Raw genomic sequence first — 19,926 nt, forward strand, 5'->3', positions numbered from 1 at the left:
AACTCCTGGTGAATACAGCTTGTTTGGGGGGGGGGTTTAACAGGACAATGCAAGTACAATGTAAAGTGCAAGTGTATAGAATGTTGAAATATTATGTATACAACTTTGATTATACAGTAAAGTAGGGATGAGAGATGGAGAAATTTCAATAAAGAGGTGGTAAAATTGTGTGTTATTACTAAGTCCTAACAGTTTAGCATTTACATTTGTGATTAGAATGAAGAGAGTATGTTATTTGATTTGAACAACAGGTGTTTGGTTATTACAATTCTGAAATGAACTAAAATTGACCATTAAGATTGTTATTCTATTTAGCCAAACCGTGCAGTAAAAGGTGAAATGATGTGCAGTGGGACTTTTGATAAATTGTCAGTGGTCGTTTGCGCTTAGGCTAACCCTACAGTACACTCACCTTTACATGCACCTTCTGCTGACGTCACATTATGGACCAACCAAGTCCAATCAAATGCAACGTCCTCTTCCATCAATGGCCAATCAGCTGCTTGGGGTGTGTCCTCCACCGCCCCCCTATCCTCCAGCACTGTTAAGGTCACTGCTGTCATTCGTGAGCTAGCTAAGCCAAGCCAGCCAGCCGCCCCACAGCAGCGGAGGAGACACAGCAAGGAACCCCCAGTGAACAGCCGCCGCCATGTCTCTGTCTAACAAACTCACACTAGATAAGGTGGACGTCAAGGGGAAGAGGGTCATCATGAGGTGAGTCGCCTAGCAGGTCATACACGAAAACCGGCTAATGGGTAGCTCGCTCGCTAGCAGTGTTTGAGCATTATTGCTAACAGATTGTGCGTATCGGTGTGGTTGTAATTGAAGCGTTGGGCAGCACACAGACAACTAGAAATGAAGTGGTCTTCCACGTCACGGTAACAGTGATTTATTGAAGGTTGAAATGGAGCAACACTTACATTTTGGCACATTAATTGAGCTTCCTGTTTGGACCGGAAAAGGGTAAAGTTATGCCCATATATGCAAAATCCTGTTTGATGCTAAAATACTACAGAAAGAAGAAACAGGAGGGAAACAATTACACATTCATCAATGGAGGAACCGATGTATTTGAATAGCGCAGCAATTCATCTTTTCATATAGAGATATGTGCCTTTTTTGATGATGAAAAATCACTGATAGATTTGAACCTGACACCCACCCACTGTGCAAATGTCAGAGTCCCATCTTGACTTCATACTGCAGCTCCAGACGCCATAGGTCAAAGTTCACTACTGTGTTAAAAGGTCAAAATGTACTCTGTACAGTGTCTTATCATGGCATATTGCACCAGGAAGATGAGTGAATTGAAGCCACGCAGTAAGCACAGCAAGAATCTGCCAGGCTGCAGAAAACACCCCCCTAAATGAGCTAACGTCTGTGTGTAATTTCTAAGGCCGGGGATCAGAAGGCACAATGACATTACGCGATGTGTCACTATCAAATGTGCTGTGTTGGTAACACAATTGATCATCATCTGCACGCTCTTGGGCTCTTGCTAAGCTGCTGAAAAGCTGACCATTCGGGTTTCAGGCGAATACAATTCTATTATGGTATTGCGTGTGTGTTGGCTCATCGTGCATCAGGTGGGGAGGAGGGAGTTATGCAACACAGTGGCGTACGAGGGATGCAGCATGTACACATGAGCCGTCCGCCATCTTTATGAGCATAGTAGCTCTGCATGCATTAATATTTCAATGTGCCTGTGTTGGCACATTGAGAAGTATAGAAGGACTGACAAGGAAACAATGATGCAATTACGTGGAGGGCAAATTCATAATATTACAATAATTAAGTTGTATTTTTTTTCTAGGAAAATACTATTAATATTACAAAAATTGGAGACCCACCATATGAAAATCACTAGAAGATTGAAGATTATATTTTACTTTTTCTACATTTATTTCAAAAAGAACATTTTATTTTAGTGGCAAGATTTTAAACATTTTAATGAAACAACTTTGCACACTTTGTCTAAGCTCACTTTGTGGAAAAAATATAGTCATCACCTTTACACTCTTATTTTTCTTTCTTTACGCCACATTGTTCAACTGTAATGTGCAGGCTACGGGATCACGGCAGGGACACAAGAGGCAGCTAACTAAAATTGGCAAGCTAAGTAGTTAACCTCTCATTAAAACTGAGTGGGGAAGCAGGACAAAGTTACCAATTCCACACCGAATGGGAGTATAACTTCTTTTCGCGTCATCTTGTCAGACATGCCATGGCTGACTCCATGCATGTGATGGTAAAGTCATGTCTTAATAATGGAACATTACTGACGCCTAGTGGCCAGAATACAACATAGGTATACGAACCTTTTTGTCTTTCAATATCTTTTGACTATTAATTGTTGAAAAACAGTGATGGAACAACTGTTAAATGAAGTAACATTACAACGCTTTTCTCATAACTTTTAAAATGTTCATTTTCATAGTATTTTTTTTCTTTTCAGTGTGAACATAGCAAGCTGTATATTTACTTCCAACATGCACCCCATTACATGGCTTTTTTCAAATGGATGTATTGTTTTCCTTCCTTTAAGGGTTGACTTCAATGTTCCAATGAAGGACAAGCACATCACCAACAACCAGAGGTAACGTCCCCATCAGTGCAGCCACCATGTGAGGTAATTGAAGCAGCGAGGAGAACCGAGAGCAGGCCGTCCTAATCTTCCTCATCTTGTGTTTTTTAGGATCAAGGCAGCCGTTCCCAGCATCCAACACTGCCTGGATCACGGTGCCAAGTCAGTGGTACTGATGAGCCATTTGGGCCGCCCCGATGGTAACTTTGTGCCAGAGAAATACTCGCTGGAGCCTGTCGCTGCTGAGCTCAAGTCCCTGCTGGGGAAGTGAGTCCACGAGTTCATTCATCTGAAGGCATCAAATATGTGTCTAAAACGATGCAGTTGTGGCCAGCAAGCATGTCAAGCATCCCTCACTGGTCCTCTGCAGGGATGTCACCTTCCTGAAGGACTGTGTGGGTGCAGAGGTGGAAGCCGCCTGCGCTAACCCCGCCGCAGGAGCCGTAATCCTGCTGGAGAACCTTCGCTTCCATGTGGCCGAGGAGGGAAAGGGCAAGGACCCGTCAGGAAACAAGGTGATCTAATACTGTACTTATGAATGAGAGTTCTAGAGCTAAATCATAAGGACTGGGCTCAGATGGGCTTTGCTTCTGGGACCTGCTGACATTTATCCTGAAGGTCAGCAGGCTGTTGCTTTTTCTGTCCTGAGCGGCCTGCATGGCATGCAGCTCGTGTGCTTTAATTATTACTGTACTAGCTTCTCTATCACACTTCATTATATATTATAGAATTTATCTAATTAATAATAAATTAGAATTATATCATTAGATTGTATTATTAGTCATTTTTGTGCTTGTTCAAATGTGAGCGCTATACTGACCTTTTTTTTTTTTTTTTTTTAAATACATTTGAAATCAGACAAAAGCGTCCCAGGAGCAGATTGACTCCTTCAGGGCGTCTCTGTCCAAACTGGGAGACGTCTACGTCAACGACGCCTTTGGCACAGCTCACAGAGCACACAGGTGAGCTGGATGCAGGTTGCATGGATACACTGATGATTTACAGGAAGCCTGATGATGATGATGATGATGATGATGATGATCCATGCAGCTCCATGGTGGGCGTCAACCTGCCCCAGAAGGCAGCCGGCTTTCTGATGAAGAAGGAGCTGGACTATTTTGCCATGGCTCTGGAGAAACCTCAGAGGCCTTTCCTGGCCATCCTCGGAGGGTGAGAGACGCAATTTGCACTTCCCTTGTTCAGGCGTCCTCACACACTGTCACTTTTTTGTTTTCAAAATCACACTTCTATTTCCTTGGTTCAAGGGCTGTCACTGCTACCTGTTTGTCATGGAGTCCATTTTGAACCCTGTGGCCCGTGCAAGTGTCTATTTCGACATGAGCCGCCTGTGTGCTGTCATCATATAACTAACTAGTGGCGGCCTTCCCCTATTTTTGCTCTGTATGTTCAGCAAAGCTAACTGGCTACACCTCTTATCTTTGCTAACATGCTGTCCCGTGGCCTCCTTTGCGGTTTTTTTCCTCAGGGCAAAGGTGAAAGATAAGATCCAGCTCATCAACAACATGCTGGATAAGGTGGACGAGATGATCATCGGCGGCGGCATGGCCTTCACCTTCCTCAAAGTCCTCAACAACATGCAGGTGATGGGCGGCAGGGAACAATCTATGGCGTGTTTCTGGCGTGTAGCCTGAGTTGCAACTGCAGGAAACTCTTGAAGACCTTCATCTAGGAGCGGAGACAAACAAAACCAAATCTGTGCTAGACTTAAAGCCAAATGAGATTTGCAATGACCTCTTAATGAACCTCTGCTTGCTCAGCGCCCCCCCCAGAAACACCAGTAGACTTCAACTCAGCAAACCAGTCAGTATTGTCCAGCCTTCACCCCTTGGCGCCAACACTGTGACACCTGTCTGAAATAAAACGGCAATGACATTTGCTGAAAGCGTCAAATCCATTCTCCTCCGCTGTGTCGCCCCAAAGGCTGAACTGTGCAGACTGTTTGCTTGGCCAGATAAGTAACGTAGGAACGTGACTCTGAAACCCCGCAAGACACTAGCGAGATAATGTTGTGCTTGTGACTTTAAATATGCAGGATTGCAACATGTGGACAAGCCACTATTTTACTATACAGTATCTTAAGGGACAATACTATAGAAATGGATATGGTGTACTTCCGAGTAGTCAGTATATGGCTTGTACAACAGTATCAATTTACTATGCCATGAAAATGAGTCAACCCACAGCCATTGCTGCCCAAATAGCTGGCTGCACAATGGTGGGAGAGTCACAGTCCAGGGCTGCACAAGTGCTACTGCCACTGAGGGAGATGCGGTTCATTGAGGGGAGCAATGATCAATCAATTCCAAACGTGAGGCAACACACAAGCATTATTGTATAAATATGCGGCAACACAAGTTGATACACATCACAGGGAATTAGTTGAAAGTGTGTCCTTGGTGTGAGTATTTGGTGTGAGCACCATCAGGCACTCTTGGACACTCCTCAGCTAGACACCTGATCGTCTTGGTGGTGTGTTTGAAAAGTGCCACGCAGTCCAAGGTTTTGCTTCACAATGTCAGACTACATCATCTTTCCTCTGAACCACAGCTCCCAGAGTGTTGGCAGCACTTGTGCAGCCCCCAGACCATACACCACCACCACCACTACCGAGACACAATTTCTTGCTACTCATCTGTTTTTGTCAGTGGACAGTAAATCCATACTACTTTATACGCCGTTTTGTCGAGCTATACTAAGTGTTCAGATGTGAGCTGTGCTGGCCTTTGTGAGCTCCTCCATCAATAAACCTCTTCTGGATTGTGTCATTCAGATCGGCAACTCCCTGTACGACGAGGAGGGCGCCGCCATCGTCAAGGACCTGATGGCCAAAGCCGAGAAGAACGGCGTCAAGATCACGCTGCCCGTCGATTTTGTCACCGCTGACAAGTTCGACGAGAAAGCCACCACGGGTACCGCCACCGTGGCCGCCGGCATCCCCGCTGGCTGGATGGTGAGAGGCAAAGATGAGTCTCCCGTTTCCACCAAGGGCTGCAGTTTTCATCGACATGTCCTCGCAGGGTTTGGACTGCGGACCCGAGAGCTCCAAGGCGTACGGCGAGGCGGTGGCCAGAGCCAAGCAGATCGTGTGGAACGGCCCGGTGGGCGTGTTTGAGTGGGACAACTTTGCAAAGGGGACAAAGAACCTGATGGACAAAGTGGTGGAGGTGACCAAGGCGGGCTGCATCACCATCATCGGTAAGAAACATTTTCTACCGCTTATCCTCACGAGGGTCGCGGGGGTGCTGGAGCCTATCCCAGCTGTCTTGGGGCGAGAGGCGGGGTGCACCCTGGACTGGTGGCCAGCCAATCCCAGGGCACATATAGACAAACAACCATTCACACTCACATTCATACCTATGGACAATTTGGAGTGGCCAATTAACCTAGCATGTTTTTGGAATGTGGGAGGAAACCGGAGTACCCGGAGAAAAGCCACGCATGCACGGGGAGAACATGCAAACTCCACACAGAGATGGCCGAGGGTGGAATTGAACTCGCGTCTCCTAGTTGTGAGGCCTGTGTGCTAACCACGTGCAGCCCCATTATGATGGGCTATCTTAGTAGCTGCATTTTCCGAAACATGTATTTGAAAGATATACACACGTGAAAACAGTGCAAGTATGTGATACTCCAATTTTACATGACTTCTAGTTATCTAGTTACAAATACCCTTATTTGCCCTCCCCCTCCCCCCCCATCTCTTTGAGGCGGGACCGACAGCAACCGGTTGTGACGTCATGTGAAACCGTACACTCCGCACATCAAGTATATTGTGAAATACGTTTTGTGACGTCCAGGCGGGGGTGACACTGCCACCTGCTGTGCCAAGTGGAACACGGAGGACAAGGTCAGCCACGTGAGCACAGGAGGCGGAGCCAGCCTGGAGCTGCTGGAAGGTGAGAAGAAAAAGAAATCCTTGCACTATTGTATGGGACAGGCGCTGCACATTATGCAAGTTGGCCAGCAGAGGGTGGCGTTAATTCAGGCCCAACTAGTTCACTCATAGAAACCAAACTCTATGTTATATTGTCATTTAGTGTGTACCTTTAACACTGCTGACTGCTTCTCTCTTTAGGCAAAGTTCTGCCTGGAGTGGATGCCCTGAGCAACGTCTAAACCTCCTTCCCATCAGCCCGCTAACGTGTGTGTGTGTGACTGTGTGAGATTGAGTGTGTGTGATTGACAGGTGAGTAGTAGCTAAGCTTTATCGCAGATCACTCACCTGTGACAAGTAGAGCATCTGCCTTATTTCAATTCAAAGACTCGTGTTAGAGCAGATGGATTGTTAACCTGCTGAACTACACGGACTATTTGCTCTCTTTAGCGAGTCAGTCATTCCCTGATTAGTTGACGGTAGGTTGTATTAGTGGATGTTGCTTCATAACATCACTACTAATAAAGTCACATTGGTTTAAACATGCAGTATAAGAATGGTTGATGTTACCTTCACTGTCTGTCTGGTCACAAGTTAATAAATGTCTATAAAAACATCAACATGCCTTTCCACTGCTGCTTCTTCCTACCAGACTTTTAGCAAAGGTCCCATGTTGCACTAGTTTTCACTCATTTAAATAGAGGTTCCACACTAGTGTGTTGGAAGTTGTGGGTTGTAGAGGACCTTTTAGTAGTCTTTTTTTTTTTTTATGTCACAAACAAGACTGAGCCACCTGCTTTTTAATGGGGAAAGGGGGCCACAACAGCACCAGATGCTAGTTGAGAAGAGTGATACATGTTTTCAATAAAGACGAGTAAAATGGCTAGGTTTGTCGGTAGTCACTTTTTTGGAAAAGGATATCTTCGACATCTTGTTCTCGAGCAGACGCAGTGGGTATGAGGTGTGTCAAGAAGCATTCGCACTGCATTTACTGGACACAGTTGTGACGATAAGCTACATTTGCATTGCACTGGTCCACAAGCAAAATGCATCTGGAGTGAAGGTTTTCTTGGTTTAGGTCACTAATAAAGAAAAGTGTCAGAAGTGCAGATTGGCAATTGTTTCCAAGATACAGTATTGGGTCAAAAAAAGAAAATTGATGCAAAAACGGTAGTTTGAGAACATACATTGTGTCTACAAGCAGCCACTCTGCACATTCCTATGCAGTCAGTTGAACGGGAGCAGAAACTGACTTTTGCATCAGAGTAGTTCATATCATTAAAAGTGTTTTTTTGTCTTGACAGATAAAGAAGTGGAATTTAAATATGTCCAAATTATTATTTTTAAGCAAAAATGTCTATCTAACGACTAAACTGGTGTGATTTTGATGTAAAGTTTTGATTTAACCAGCACAGTTATCAATTGATGTAAAACAATATCATTAAATATCTTGAACACGTTAGCTAACCAGATCCAGTCCAAAAATTAAAAAAAAAACAGCGTTATCATGACTCTTATGATCGAGGGTGAACGGGTAGCGTCAAATCTATTTGTGGTGGTCCAAATTCATAGGTGGCGGCCATTGTTCCACAAATAATGCACATTAAATGTCCATGTGATTCCCAGCATGCCAAACTTGTCAAACTCAACACATCAGGCAACAAGTTCAGTGTGTTTATTAATGATGTTGTCTTTCGTCGTCCACGTCACTTGCAAATCCCTTTTTTGTTCATATGTGATATGATGTGTGGGCCAAAAGAGAAAAGGGAGTGTTCACATCAATAACAAACCAAAAAAAGCAAACAAGTGTGCCCTCACCATCCTCCACTTCCAGAGTTCTTTGTGCCAGGAACTCAGAGTTTTCATAGTCTTCATCGTCTGGTTTGAAAGTGCATTGTGTTAGCGTGAGTGAAGCTAATCCCGTCAGGGCTGTCGCGTCTCATACCCTCGTTTTTTGGGGCCGCTGCGGGAATGTTTGCATAGTCGCCCATCAAGGGGTCAGCATCTGGGGACACAATGGCGTATGATTAACACAATCATGCAGAAGAGGTCTAAAAAAACAGGATGAGCCCACCTTTCATCTTCAATGGTGAGATTGTGTCATTTTCATACACCGTGAAGGGGAGTGGAGCTCTGCAAAGCAAAAAAAAATGCAAACATGAACTTGTTTGTAGGCTGCAAGGTGCATGAGTGGTTAGCGTGCAAGCCACACAGCTAGGAGACCCGAGTTCAATTCCACCCTTGTCCATCTTTGTGTGGAGTTTGCATGTTCTCCCCGTGCATGCGTGGGTTTTCTCCGGGTACTCCGGTTTCCTCCCACATTCCAAAAACATGCTAGGTTAATTGGCCACTCCAAATTGTCCATAGGTATGAATGTGAGTGTGAATGGTTGTTTGTCTATATGTGCCCTGGGATTGGCTGGCCACCAGTCCAGGGTGTACCCTGCCTCTCGCCCCAAGACAGCTGGGATAGGCTCCAGCATGCCCACGACCCTCGATGAGGGAGGATAAGCAGTAGAAAATGAATGAATGAAATGTCTTGTTTGTCTATGAGCACATGTATAAGTGGAAAATGGCACACTTACACATATACATGCTCCCAACCTCTGGGTGGAGATGCAGCCATTGAATACATACCTGTAGCTGCCAACATAAATAGAGTGGCTAATTAGTGATACATGTGATGAGGGTAGATTTGAAAATAATTCTGCAAAACTCACCAGCATTAAAGTCCTCACTGGAAACAACCATGACACAACTATTGATCTTTGGTTTTAGATGAATATATATATATATATATATATAATACATACTTGGAGGCACATGGGGGAATTTGGTTGGCTTTGATGACTGAAAAAAAACAAACATAATTGGCCAAAGAAAAATGCAATACATCAGTACAAATCAATCAAATCAAAGAATGTACCTGTTTTTGATCGCATCACAGTAAACCTGCTCCCCCCACTCTGGCTGCAGAAATGTTGTCAAATGTCCATCTATCAGTGATGAGACAATGAAGGTGCCCAGGATAGAATGTGGGATGAAAACAATCCATACTTACAATGTCTGCGAGTTGTATATTTGAGTTTCTTCATGTATCGTGTCTGCAGGAACTATCAAACACAGTAGGGGGTATAAGCAGAAGAAATAGAGAGATTTTGTATAAGATTATTTGTATTTAGAATCATTTTATGGGGGGAAATGTACTGAATGTTTATAGACACTTTCTTGTGCCAGTGAAACTTTTGAGCTGCACTAGAAATAAATAAATGTGTGTGTGTGTGTGTACAGTATGTATGTATATAATATTAAGATTAAGATATGCCTTTATTCGTCCCTCAGTGGGGAAATTTGTAATATGTGTATACACATATGTTTGTGTATATTTATACACACAAACATATCCATACTGTGTATACGTGCATATTTATGTGTATTTCCATATACAAGTGTAGATGTACAACACAACCAAAAAACAAAATGGAAAAGTCAAATAATAATGACACAACGTTATGAGGAAATAAAACATGATTTTAGTAGCATATGGTTCAGTGGTTAGCATGCTGGCCACACTCAGTCAGGAAATCGGGAAGGAAAGGTAAGATTTAGTGACCTTACTGAGTGCTAATGTACACATTTGTGCGTACCTGTCTGAAAACAAACTCCAGGCTCGTACTGGCGGAAGGTGGCTCTGTATTCATTTAGTGCTTTTAATGTAATGTTGTTCCTGCCATTGTTTAATACAATACCTGATAAGTAACATTAATTACATCGCTACAATGTATGCATGTTTTGAAAATCTTTCCAGGTGACGAGCTAGTGCGCTGCTAATGCTATTTACATCCGTTCTCGTCGTCAGCTGTGGTCACATTGACATAAGCCCCCAAATAGCTGTCCTTGGCTAATCCTGCCGGTAATTAGCTGCTAGTAACCCAAATTTGAGCTCGCAGTTCAAAGCAAAAAAAATAAATAAACGAACTAACCAAGGTATCGCTATGCCAAGGGACCACTGTATAAATGACCATTTAAAAATACCGGCAGTGTTCCACCTTCTTATTTCTCTCTGGCAGTCGACGTACATACTCGATGCCAATTGAATTTAAAGCGGGAGTCATCTCACAGGGATGACTAGTTTTTTTAATGGCACAGTTCTCTTAAAGATACAGTACTTACACGTACCTCATGTCGAAGCAACCAAGTATTAGTGCTTATTAGAGCTTCACTTACTGGACTTCTTTTTACATCGCAGGCACAGAAGACACAGCAGACTCAGCGAGGCCAACGAAACAACCGTCAGAACCGTGCACTGTACACTGGAACTTCCCAGCATGCCTGAAAGCAGCACAGGACACAAGAGGTGGACGTTTGACGTACTTAAGAGTATGTGCTGATTTTCTGCAGATGACACAGGATGTGGTTGGCCGAAAAAAAACTTTCCACAGATTGTGGTCAGACATCTTCAAGCAATAGCATGGCGGTAAACCATTTAAAAGATACATGCACTTCATTGGGAACACCTGTCCCTTCTATCTTTGTCTTTGCAAAGATACTTATACTTAAGATACTTACAAATATCTTCATTATCGTGGTTGTAGTTTGCAGTGGCATAATATGAACTGACGTCTACACACACCGGACATGATTAAACTTAATGAGTCAAAAATGGAGCACACATGATTCATTTACACTCTGGCTAACGAATCATTTGCATATACTGTAGAAGGCAGGAAGCGCTAATGACTGTGATCCAATTTGACAGGCCCCTAACCAATTAATTGGAATGAGACACTCGTAGGAATTGTGTTGCACTTCCCATAATCCTCAGCTATTCTCCAAGAATTTCAATGATTTTGTAGTCACCTAAAACATTGAGCCTTCGATTTACCACTTGGATACAAATAAAATAAAATAATACATGTAATCCATTTGGATGACTATAAATACATAAAATGCAGTTTTAAAATAAATACTTCAAATGCTTGACTTTAATATTAATAATAATATAATAGCAGTATACTCTGTAGATACAGAATATTGGTTGGAATACTGTATATAAAATCCAAAGTTGACAATGTTGTATCATATTTGGTGATTGCTAATCATTGCAATGAACCAAAGTATTTCTATGTGTTCTAATAAATGCTCAAAACCAAAAAGAATATTTGGAATGTTTCATATCTCACCAATGTCTCCAATGAAGCATCCATATGAACCAACAAGCATCACAGACAAAATAAATCCAACATGTGAGAATACAGGTCTGCTCAATTAGATAAATCTGTATTTTATACAACATTATTCTACACTAAAAAGCCACAAATTTGACATGAACATGTTCAACTCACAAAATTGCATATTACGATGATGACATGTTGCTGTTACCTTCAGTGGTCCGGCTGCTCTCCTTCCTGCCACGACCACCCTGAGACAACATCAGCTGTGAACTGTGTACACTTCCTTTCTCAACACTTTTGCCGCATCCGTCACACTCGAGACAAGACACGAAGCAGCGATCTAGTACTGTGCTGTGGTAAGTGGACACATTTGTGGTTTATACTCTCCTTGTGTGAAACACCTAAAGGTCATTTCTGTAGTGTGATCTCACGGGTCTACGTATCAACAGACCAAATGGTCATTACACGGGTCATTATTCAAACTCACAAGAAATGATGCCAACATTTGGCTGTCACTATTCTTCTTAACTGTCATGTTGACACCTAACACAAATTATTGTTGCAATCAGTTGGTAGATTTTTTTGTTACCATTCCTGTTTGGTCCAAAATATGAACACTATTATGAGTTGATACGTGTTGGTTATCGCTACAATACACTTTGTTTCTCTCGGGTCTAGCTTCAGCTATCATTAGAAACGGCTCAGCATATAGAGTGCAGTTCTACGCCAAACTACAAACTACAATCATAAACATATTGTTACATTAATCCCTTCCTGAACTCATTATTATTCTCAAGGCATATACAACACAAGTCTTGCATTGGACGTTATAGGACAGGGGTGTCCAAACATTTTCCAACATACATTTGTACATGCTAAAAGATGCTAAAACCAATCTAATTGACTGCTGTGCCCCGCCCCGTTTTTACTCATGTTTAACTGTGTATTAACAAATGAATGTTGTATTTTCCTGTATCTTTTACTCTGTTTACTTGCTTTTATTCAACTCCATTCTTCTTTGAGTATTTTGAAAAGCGCTATACAAAGAAAATGTATTATTATTATTATTAATGTAGGTAGCCATATGGTATCTGTACCAAAAAAATATAGAGCTCAGCTTTGTGTAATAGACGACAGAGCAAATTAGTGTAATATCACATTAAGAAGGAATTAATTACATTTTGACAAAATGGCAATGAAAACAAACTATTGTCTTAAAATGGCAGCCGTGCTGCACTTTGGACACCCGCATCATTTATGGCTTGTTGGCTTGCTATAGTTATTCAATTCATTCATTCAGTTCATCTCCAACTTAAAGATGCTTAAATATTTGATTAAAGCGATAGAACAACAACATTACAGTTCAGATATGATGTTTAAAATTAATTCTGCGAAATGTCGATATTTCTTCAAAATCGTTGCACTGATTTGACTTCCGAGTTAGCGTGCCAAGGCGTGATGACGTCACTAATTAGCGACGCCGTAGTACGTACGAGCGAAAACAACCCTGGGTTAATCCTAACGTTCTAATGAAACACATCAACTCTTTAATAGGTTGGGGAAATATTTTGAAAAAAGGCTCACTATAAGCGTGTTTAACAACGGAGTAAGACCAAAAGTAGTCGCCTAGCTTGTTAGTAGCGTTGGCGCTACAGCCGTAATATTGTTGTTGATGCTAGTAATCTGCTCGTGCATTACTAGCTCGCTCGGAAGCGCATGCAGCAGAATGGTGCGAGCGGCTCCAGCGTCTCTGATGGCGGCGGCAGGGACAGACAGTCCCCGTCCCGGAGCCCCCTGCCCGCCGCGACTACTCGGGTGAGACGCTTCATCCAGGAGCGGCGGACGCTGCCGCTACCTCGAGTGATGGTGGTGTTCTCTGCGCCGGGCGACACCGAAAGACCGAGCGATGCCATGGATGCAGGCTCGGACGCTACTGAGGATGACTTCCGGAAGCCGACGGCCTCCCCGGCGGCGAGCCTCGCCCGGAGCAAGCCCACCCGCTCCCCGCTGGACGCTGGACAGGATCAGGAGGTAGATCCCGGTCCCCCCGGCCCACATTCACACTATTGTATGAACATCCGGCCTCAAATGTACAACTCCTGCTACTAATGCAGTAATAATTATTACATTTGAAATTGATTGGCTGGCACTGAGTCACATGATCAATGTTGTCCTCTGATTTACCAACCTGTTGGACCTAAATATGGCAGCATAATTCCCTTCTTACTCGTGTCGTTTAACACTGATTAGTTGCTTTAGGTGTGTGACATATGTTATCATAATTGTTTTTGCAAAATTCTCATCACACCTGGACCTTATTGTATGTGTCTTATTTGTACTACGATGCCACATGTCCATTCATCTATTTTGTATATGCTTATCCTGTTGAAGGCTGTGGGTTAGGGTTAGGGTTAGGCTGTGGAGCCTATCCCAGCTGATTATGGGAAAGACCAGTCAATCACAGGGCACAAAGCAAGACAAACAACCATCAACACTCACATTGACACTAACTTTGGTCAAGCATATATGGTTTTTGAAATACATATGAAGTGTCTGGAGAACTCGCAAGTACTGGGAGAACATTCAAACAAACCCAGATCTTATGTTTTAGATCATCAAATAGATTTAAATATTTGCCATGGCCCTGTGTGAAAAAATGTTTGCCCCCACCGTTACAACATAACTTAACTGAGATTAATTGAGATCAGTCTGGAGCTGGAAATGTTATAACGCAATTTCTAAAGATTTGGGACTCCAACAAACCACAGTGAGAGCCGTTATCCACAAATTGCAAAAACATGGAACAGTGCGGAACCTTCCCAGGAGCGGCCAGCCAACCAAAATGACCCCAAGAGCACGGCGACAACTCATCCAAGAGGTCACAAAAGACCCCACAACAACATCCAAAGAACCACAGGCCTCACTTGCCTCCATTAAGATCAGTGTTCATGACTCCACCCGAAGAAAGACACTAGGCAAAAGCGTCCTGCATGGCAGAGTTCCAAGACTAAGACCACCGCTGAATATAAAGAACATCAAGGCTCGTCTCAATTTTGCCAGAAAACATCTTGATGATCCCTATGACCTTTGGAAAATACTCTGATGGTCTGACGAGACAAAAGTTAAACTTTTTGGAAGGTAACACCACATTTCAGAAAATTAACATCATACCAGCAGTAAAATATGGTGGTGGTAGTGTGGTCATCTGAGGCTGTTTTGCTGCTTAAGGACCTGGAAGACTTTCTGTGATGAATGGAACCATGAATTCTGCTGTCTACCAAAATATCCTGAAGGAGAATGTCCGGCCATCTGTTGGTGACCTGAAGCTGAAACCAACTTGGGTTCTGCAGCAGGACAATGATCCAAAACACACCAGCAAGTCCACCTCTGGATGGCTGAAGAAAAACCAAATGAAGACTTTGGAGTGGCCTAGTCAAAGTCCTGACCTGAATCCTATTGAGATGCTGTGGCATGACCTTAAAAAGTCCTTGTGCTGGAAAAGCCTCCAATGTGGCTGAATGACAACAATTCTGCAAAGATGAGAGGGCCAAATTTCCTCCACAGCGCCGTAAGAGACTCATTGCAAGTTAGCACAAATGCTAGATTGCAGTTGTTGCTGCTAAGGGCGGCCCAACCAGTTATTGAGTTTAGGGGGCAATCACTTTTTCACACAGGGCCAAACTTTTGAATAATAAAAAGTTTCATTTAAAAACTGCATGAAAAACATGATTATTATTATTATTATTATTATTTGACTTCTTTCATTGTAATCTTTAGTTTCCTGAGGTCATCTCTCTGAATGTGGGCGGCACCTACTTCACCACTCGCCTCTCCACACTGCGGCGCTATGATGACACCATGCTGGCCGCCATGTTCAGTGGGCGCCATCACATCCCACGTGACGCAGAGGGGCGGTTCTTCATTGATCGGGATGGAGCATACTTTGGGTAAATAGTGCTTTGTGTGTGTGTGTGTGTACCGGTACACTTGCACAATGCTGCTTGTGTTTGTGTATATTGCTGCCTGTTGTGCAATCGCAGAGTGACCTCGCAATGTTCTCCACCCTTACGGGGTTGCAGAATGCCAGGGGAAATCGGAAATAATGGCCCCCACTGCTTGTAATCTCGTCTACTGGGACCGTGAACCCCATTGCAGTTCAGCATAGCTCACACAGTTTCACATAGTTCCCTCCTTGAGTAGAACAATGCAGCATGCAATCCTCAAATATTTTTTCCCTGGATTTACGGTGGAGACCCACATGTTCGCGATTCAGCATTCACGTCCCTAAAAATGTGGTAAACAGTGTGGATTATAAAAAAAAACCCAAATAGGAAGAGAGAATACTCACTCTGTAGCCTGTGGTCTCCCTCTACTGCAAAAGGGACATCCTGAACTTCCTGCGTGAGGGCGAACTACCTCACAGGGAGCGAGTGAGGTCGGTGCACAGGGAGGCTCAGTACTACTCCATCGGACCCCTGCTGGACCGCTTGGAAGACACTCAGCCGCTCACCGGGGAGAAAGTGCGGCAAGCCTTCCTCGACCTGCTGCCCTATTACAAAGGTGACGACAGGTTGCATGAGTGTGTGAGTGCGACTTCCTGCTATTTGTCATATAAGATTTTATTATGATGGTTTGGTATTAGATTTTGACGGTCCACATATTAAGTCCTACAAATGGTCAATTTGTAGCATGTGATTAAAACAATCTCATCTCGTTCGACAAACAAGATGTTACAGGACTGATACAATGAGATACACCTGGAAACATAATGTAAACCAGTACAGGCCATTTTGCATGATGACTAAGCAATGTACCACGAATGAAGTTGAAATGTTTGAATGACATGAATAATTCACTTTGAAAGCAGAAGCGGATCATAAATAAATCAGTGGTTTGTTCTTTCAGACAATCTGGAGCGTATAGTGGAAATCGCCAAGCTGAGAGCCATGCAAAAGAAGGCGCGCTTCGCCAAGCTGAAGGTGTGTGTCTACAAGGAGGAAATGCCCATCACTCCGTACGAGCGCCCGCTTTTTAACTCGCTGCGCTTTGAGCGCTCAGACGGGGAGGCCAAGCTCTTCGAGCACCACTGCGAGGTGGACGTGTCCTTCGGGCCCTGGGAGGCGGTGGCCGACGTCTACGATTTGCTGCACTGCATCGTGGGCGACCTGGCCGAGCGCGGCATCGCAGCCGAGCAGCAATGCATCGGTGTGTGCGACAAGCACCTCATCAACCATTACTATTGCAAGAGACCCATCTACGAGTTCAAGATCACGTGGTGGTGACACTGGACCAACAGGCAAAATATTTTACTAGCCAATATTGAAGTATAACCATTTCACATGCTTTTTTCTTTCCAGCATAACCTCATGCAGATATTTCCACTGACATCATCCAGCCATCCCTTCTCTATACCATTTGTCCTAACGTGCATGTTTTTGGAATGTGGGAGAAAGCCGGAAACCCACACACCGAGACCTGCTAACATGTACACACATTTTGACCCTTGAATACGCTTGTATGCGTCGCTGCTTTTCAAGTATGCATTTTCTTGCATTTCGCCGGTTTCTGTTCAGAGTTCTGGATCTGTTTCTGAATCTTGGATTATGCTCTCCTGTGCTGTGAACACCTCAGCCCGCCAACATGTACGAATTCTTCATACATAGCACACATTTTGACCCTTGAATACGCTTGTACGGTCAGGTCTCAGGTACGCATTTCATTGGTTTTAGCTTCCTCATTCAGTCTTCGTATGTAGCCTCTTGTGCCCTTCAGAAGAATTCTCAAGCTGTGGCGACGCTGACCCTTAAGGCTGAGATTGGTCAACGTGACTCATTCAGAGGTCGGACGGCCCACCGCCGTAAACGCCTTCTCCGATTTCGCATCCGCTGACTCCTCCCCTTCTAATCACTATCGTTCACTCACGAGCTAACAAGCTAAATAGTCAACCAGTGATGTGGTTGCTCAAAGAGTTCATGTCACGTCACGCCGTCAACCTTAACGAAAGGTGTCCAAAGTGCAGCGCATGGCTCATTTCTTTATTGGCCTGCACACATTATAGAAGGGTGGGTGCGCACAGAAAGTTGATTGGCAGGTCTGCATAAACTACAGTCAGCTCAGTCATCCTCCTGCATGACCTCACGCTTGTCTTTTTTCCTGTGTGTATGACTCATTAAGATGGTGCAACGCCCACCTTCTCGATCACCGCCTCCTCTGATTTTGCGTAACTATTATTTCCAGCTCCAATAACACTCCCCATCTCTATTATTAGCGGACAATGTTTGGTTAAAGGATAATGATGGCGTGGACTTCTCATAAAACAGCACACTGCAATATGCCAACGAAGATTTCAGCCCGCAGCTCCTGACTAATTTGTATGCGTTTACAGATACTCAACAGTATATGCCTGATTTCTGTCATTCATGCATTCTTTGCTTGGAAGGTGAAATGTCACAAACCTATGGAAATACTTGCCAAAGGGGAAGAAGTCGTTGATCTGTTTTAATGACCGCTCAAGGCCAGCAAAGAAAAAAAAAGATGATTGGTTTCAGTTGACACGGATGCCCCCCTTGTGACCCTGGGGACCCGTGACTGGGTGAGCTGGATAAGCAGCTCTCTTCTAATTGGTTAAAAAATGTGTGGGTGAGTGGGTGGCTCTGACTAAGAAATGGGGGTCCGCCACTCGGCTGCAACAGGGTAAAATGAGCTAAAGCATCACAACAATGTACACTTGAACCTCGTATGCTGACGTTTGCTCGTAGTCTGATGTTCTTCCTAGTAGGGATGGGTCCATTCATTGATGCTTCAGTTCATCATGAATTTCACAAAGGGTGCGTGGGTCATGCTCATCCCTGCCAAGATAACTTCACGCGTGCTTCTTACTTAAAGCAACATTCCACTCTTTTATTTATTTCAATAGTAGCTTCCGTAAATCTAATGTTGTGAAGTCGAGCTAAAGCTAAGCTTATTGGACATGTTGTCCTTGTACTTGATGAATTGTCAGCACCTTGTGATTTTATAGTCCAAATGTAGAACTGTATTTTCTACCTTCTCACTATATTTATGTTGTAATAATAATAATAGATGGAGCACTACTTCTTTATATTCTATGTTTCTTATGAATGTGTTGGCTTCTAGGAAGCTGTCGTGCTCCCAAGGCGTGGTGGTTTTGTTTGTAGTGAAATAAAGCACCATATTATACTTTCATGACTGATACTACAGTAATGAATCACAATGCGCGCCGTCTTGTGGAGTTGTTTGTGAAATACTTAAACCAGGATTGTTTTTTTAATTGCTGTGCATTTGCATAAAAATGTCTCATGTGCTTTGATTCATCAGTGAGCAGGCAGGCGCCTTCTATCGCCATGCTCACCCTCTCTGGCATGGAATTGAGCAGAGCTACACAGGTTGTTGCTGGAACCTCCTCCATGATGACAACATTGGCGCACCTCGCGCCTCCCCACCTTCCGTCACCTTCAGCAAGATACTCCTCATCTGGAAAACTGTCAAGATTGCCAAGATTCTGCTTCACAATGTCACACTGCATTCATGTTTGCCCTCAGTGAACCACAGCTCCCCCGGTGCTGGCAGCATTCGAGCAGTCTCAGAATGTCACCGCCACACTGAAACACAATTATTTGCCAGGAACATAGTGGGTTTGATGTTGCTATCGGGAAGACACGGGTCATAATGTCACATTACGTGTTGGAAACCGCAGCTCCCCTAGTTTGCACAGCACTTCTACAGCCCCAGACCATGACGCCACGACGACTGGAGGCAAAACACAATTATCTTGCCAAAAGAACACCAAGTGACCAACATCCGGGGAAAATAGTGTTTTGGATGTCAGGAGGACAATGCATGATATGCTGCATACTGTTCATGCCTCAGAAAAGATCATGATCTGTGTTGCAATATTCATGTTTCCCCTCAGTGCCAGAAGCACTCATGCACACGTGCATGCTTGACGGTAGACAATACTATCAATAATGACTTTGAGTCATGAGTAAATGTATACTGCTGTACACTGTACTTCTACTAGTTTGCTTTCTACTGTTGTTTGTATGAGGACATAAAGTCATTTTTAGGAGATCGGTATAGCAGATGTGACATCATTGGCATCATCATTGGCAGCGCAGGCGTTTTGGCGAAAGTAACTAGTAGTAGTAGCTAGTAATGTCAAATGACATTTAGGAGTAGTATGTGTATGGAGTATGTGGACATCCTGCTTTCTCTCTCCCATCAGAGGAGGAGGAGGAGGAGGAGGAGGAGGAGGAG

At 43.7% G+C, this 19,926-nt stretch overlaps 3 protein-coding genes across 7 annotated transcripts; 2 read left to right on the forward strand and 1 right to left on the reverse strand.

The window, feature by feature from the left end:
- Positions 1–544: 544 nt before the first annotated feature.
- Positions 545–7,099, forward strand: pgk1 (phosphoglycerate kinase 1). Its single transcript, XM_058086899.2, has 11 exons — positions 545–714; positions 2,546–2,596; positions 2,696–2,851; positions 2,955–3,099; positions 3,443–3,546; positions 3,635–3,754; positions 4,071–4,185; positions 5,376–5,555; positions 5,623–5,800; positions 6,403–6,501; positions 6,681–7,099. The coding sequence occupies exons 1-11, from the start codon at positions 650–652 to the stop codon at positions 6,719–6,721; spliced, it is 1,254 nt and encodes a 417-aa protein (XP_057942882.1). The 5' UTR covers positions 545–649; the 3' UTR covers positions 6,722–7,099.
- A 1,039-nt stretch (positions 7,100–8,138) lies between these two features.
- LOC131137823 (uncharacterized) lies at positions 8,139–12,974 on the reverse strand. 3 transcript variants are annotated; one of them, XM_058086158.2, is made up of 10 exons: positions 11,861–12,974; positions 10,706–10,810; positions 9,540–9,591; positions 9,405–9,448; positions 9,292–9,328; positions 9,199–9,215; positions 9,064–9,121; positions 8,554–8,612; positions 8,425–8,484; positions 8,139–8,357 (listed from the first exon to the last, which is right to left on the reverse strand). In XM_058086158.2, the coding sequence occupies exons 1-10, from the start codon at positions 11,910–11,912 to the stop codon at positions 8,209–8,211; spliced, it is 633 nt and encodes a 210-aa protein (XP_057942141.2). In that variant the 5' UTR covers positions 11,913–12,974; the 3' UTR covers positions 8,139–8,208. The 3 variants fall into 3 exon arrangements, with proteins under 3 accessions (XP_057942141.2, XP_078644036.1, XP_078644035.1); XM_078787910.1 differs by having other exon boundaries at positions 11,824–11,861; XM_078787909.1 differs by lacking the exon at positions 11,861–12,974 and adding an exon at positions 11,662–11,793.
- A 146-nt stretch (positions 12,975–13,120) lies between these two features.
- On the forward strand, positions 13,121–19,914 carry kctd7 (potassium channel tetramerization domain containing 7). 3 transcript variants are annotated; one of them, XM_078787906.1, is made up of 6 exons: positions 13,121–13,683; positions 15,430–15,599; positions 16,034–16,212; positions 16,558–16,631; positions 16,711–16,948; positions 18,988–19,914. In XM_078787906.1, exons 1-6 carry the CDS (start codon positions 13,369–13,371, stop codon positions 19,212–19,214), a joined length of 1,203 nt encoding a protein of 400 aa, XP_078644032.1. In that variant the 5' UTR covers positions 13,121–13,368; the 3' UTR covers positions 19,215–19,914. The 3 variants fall into 3 exon arrangements, with proteins under 3 accessions (XP_078644032.1, XP_078644033.1, XP_057942140.2); XM_078787907.1 differs by having other exon boundaries at positions 16,558–16,948; positions 18,988–19,123; XM_058086157.2 differs by lacking the exon at positions 18,988–19,914 and having other exon boundaries at positions 16,558–18,045.
- Positions 19,915–19,926: the final 12 nt, after the last annotated feature.

This window comes from Doryrhamphus excisus, linkage group LG21 (assembly GCF_037039965.1).
Source record: "Doryrhamphus excisus strain RoL-2023G ecotype Guam linkage group LG21, RoL_Dexc_Guam_v1.1, whole genome shotgun sequence".
In the NCBI taxonomy this organism is placed as follows: Eukaryota; Metazoa; Chordata; class Actinopteri; order Syngnathiformes; family Syngnathidae; genus Doryrhamphus; species Doryrhamphus excisus.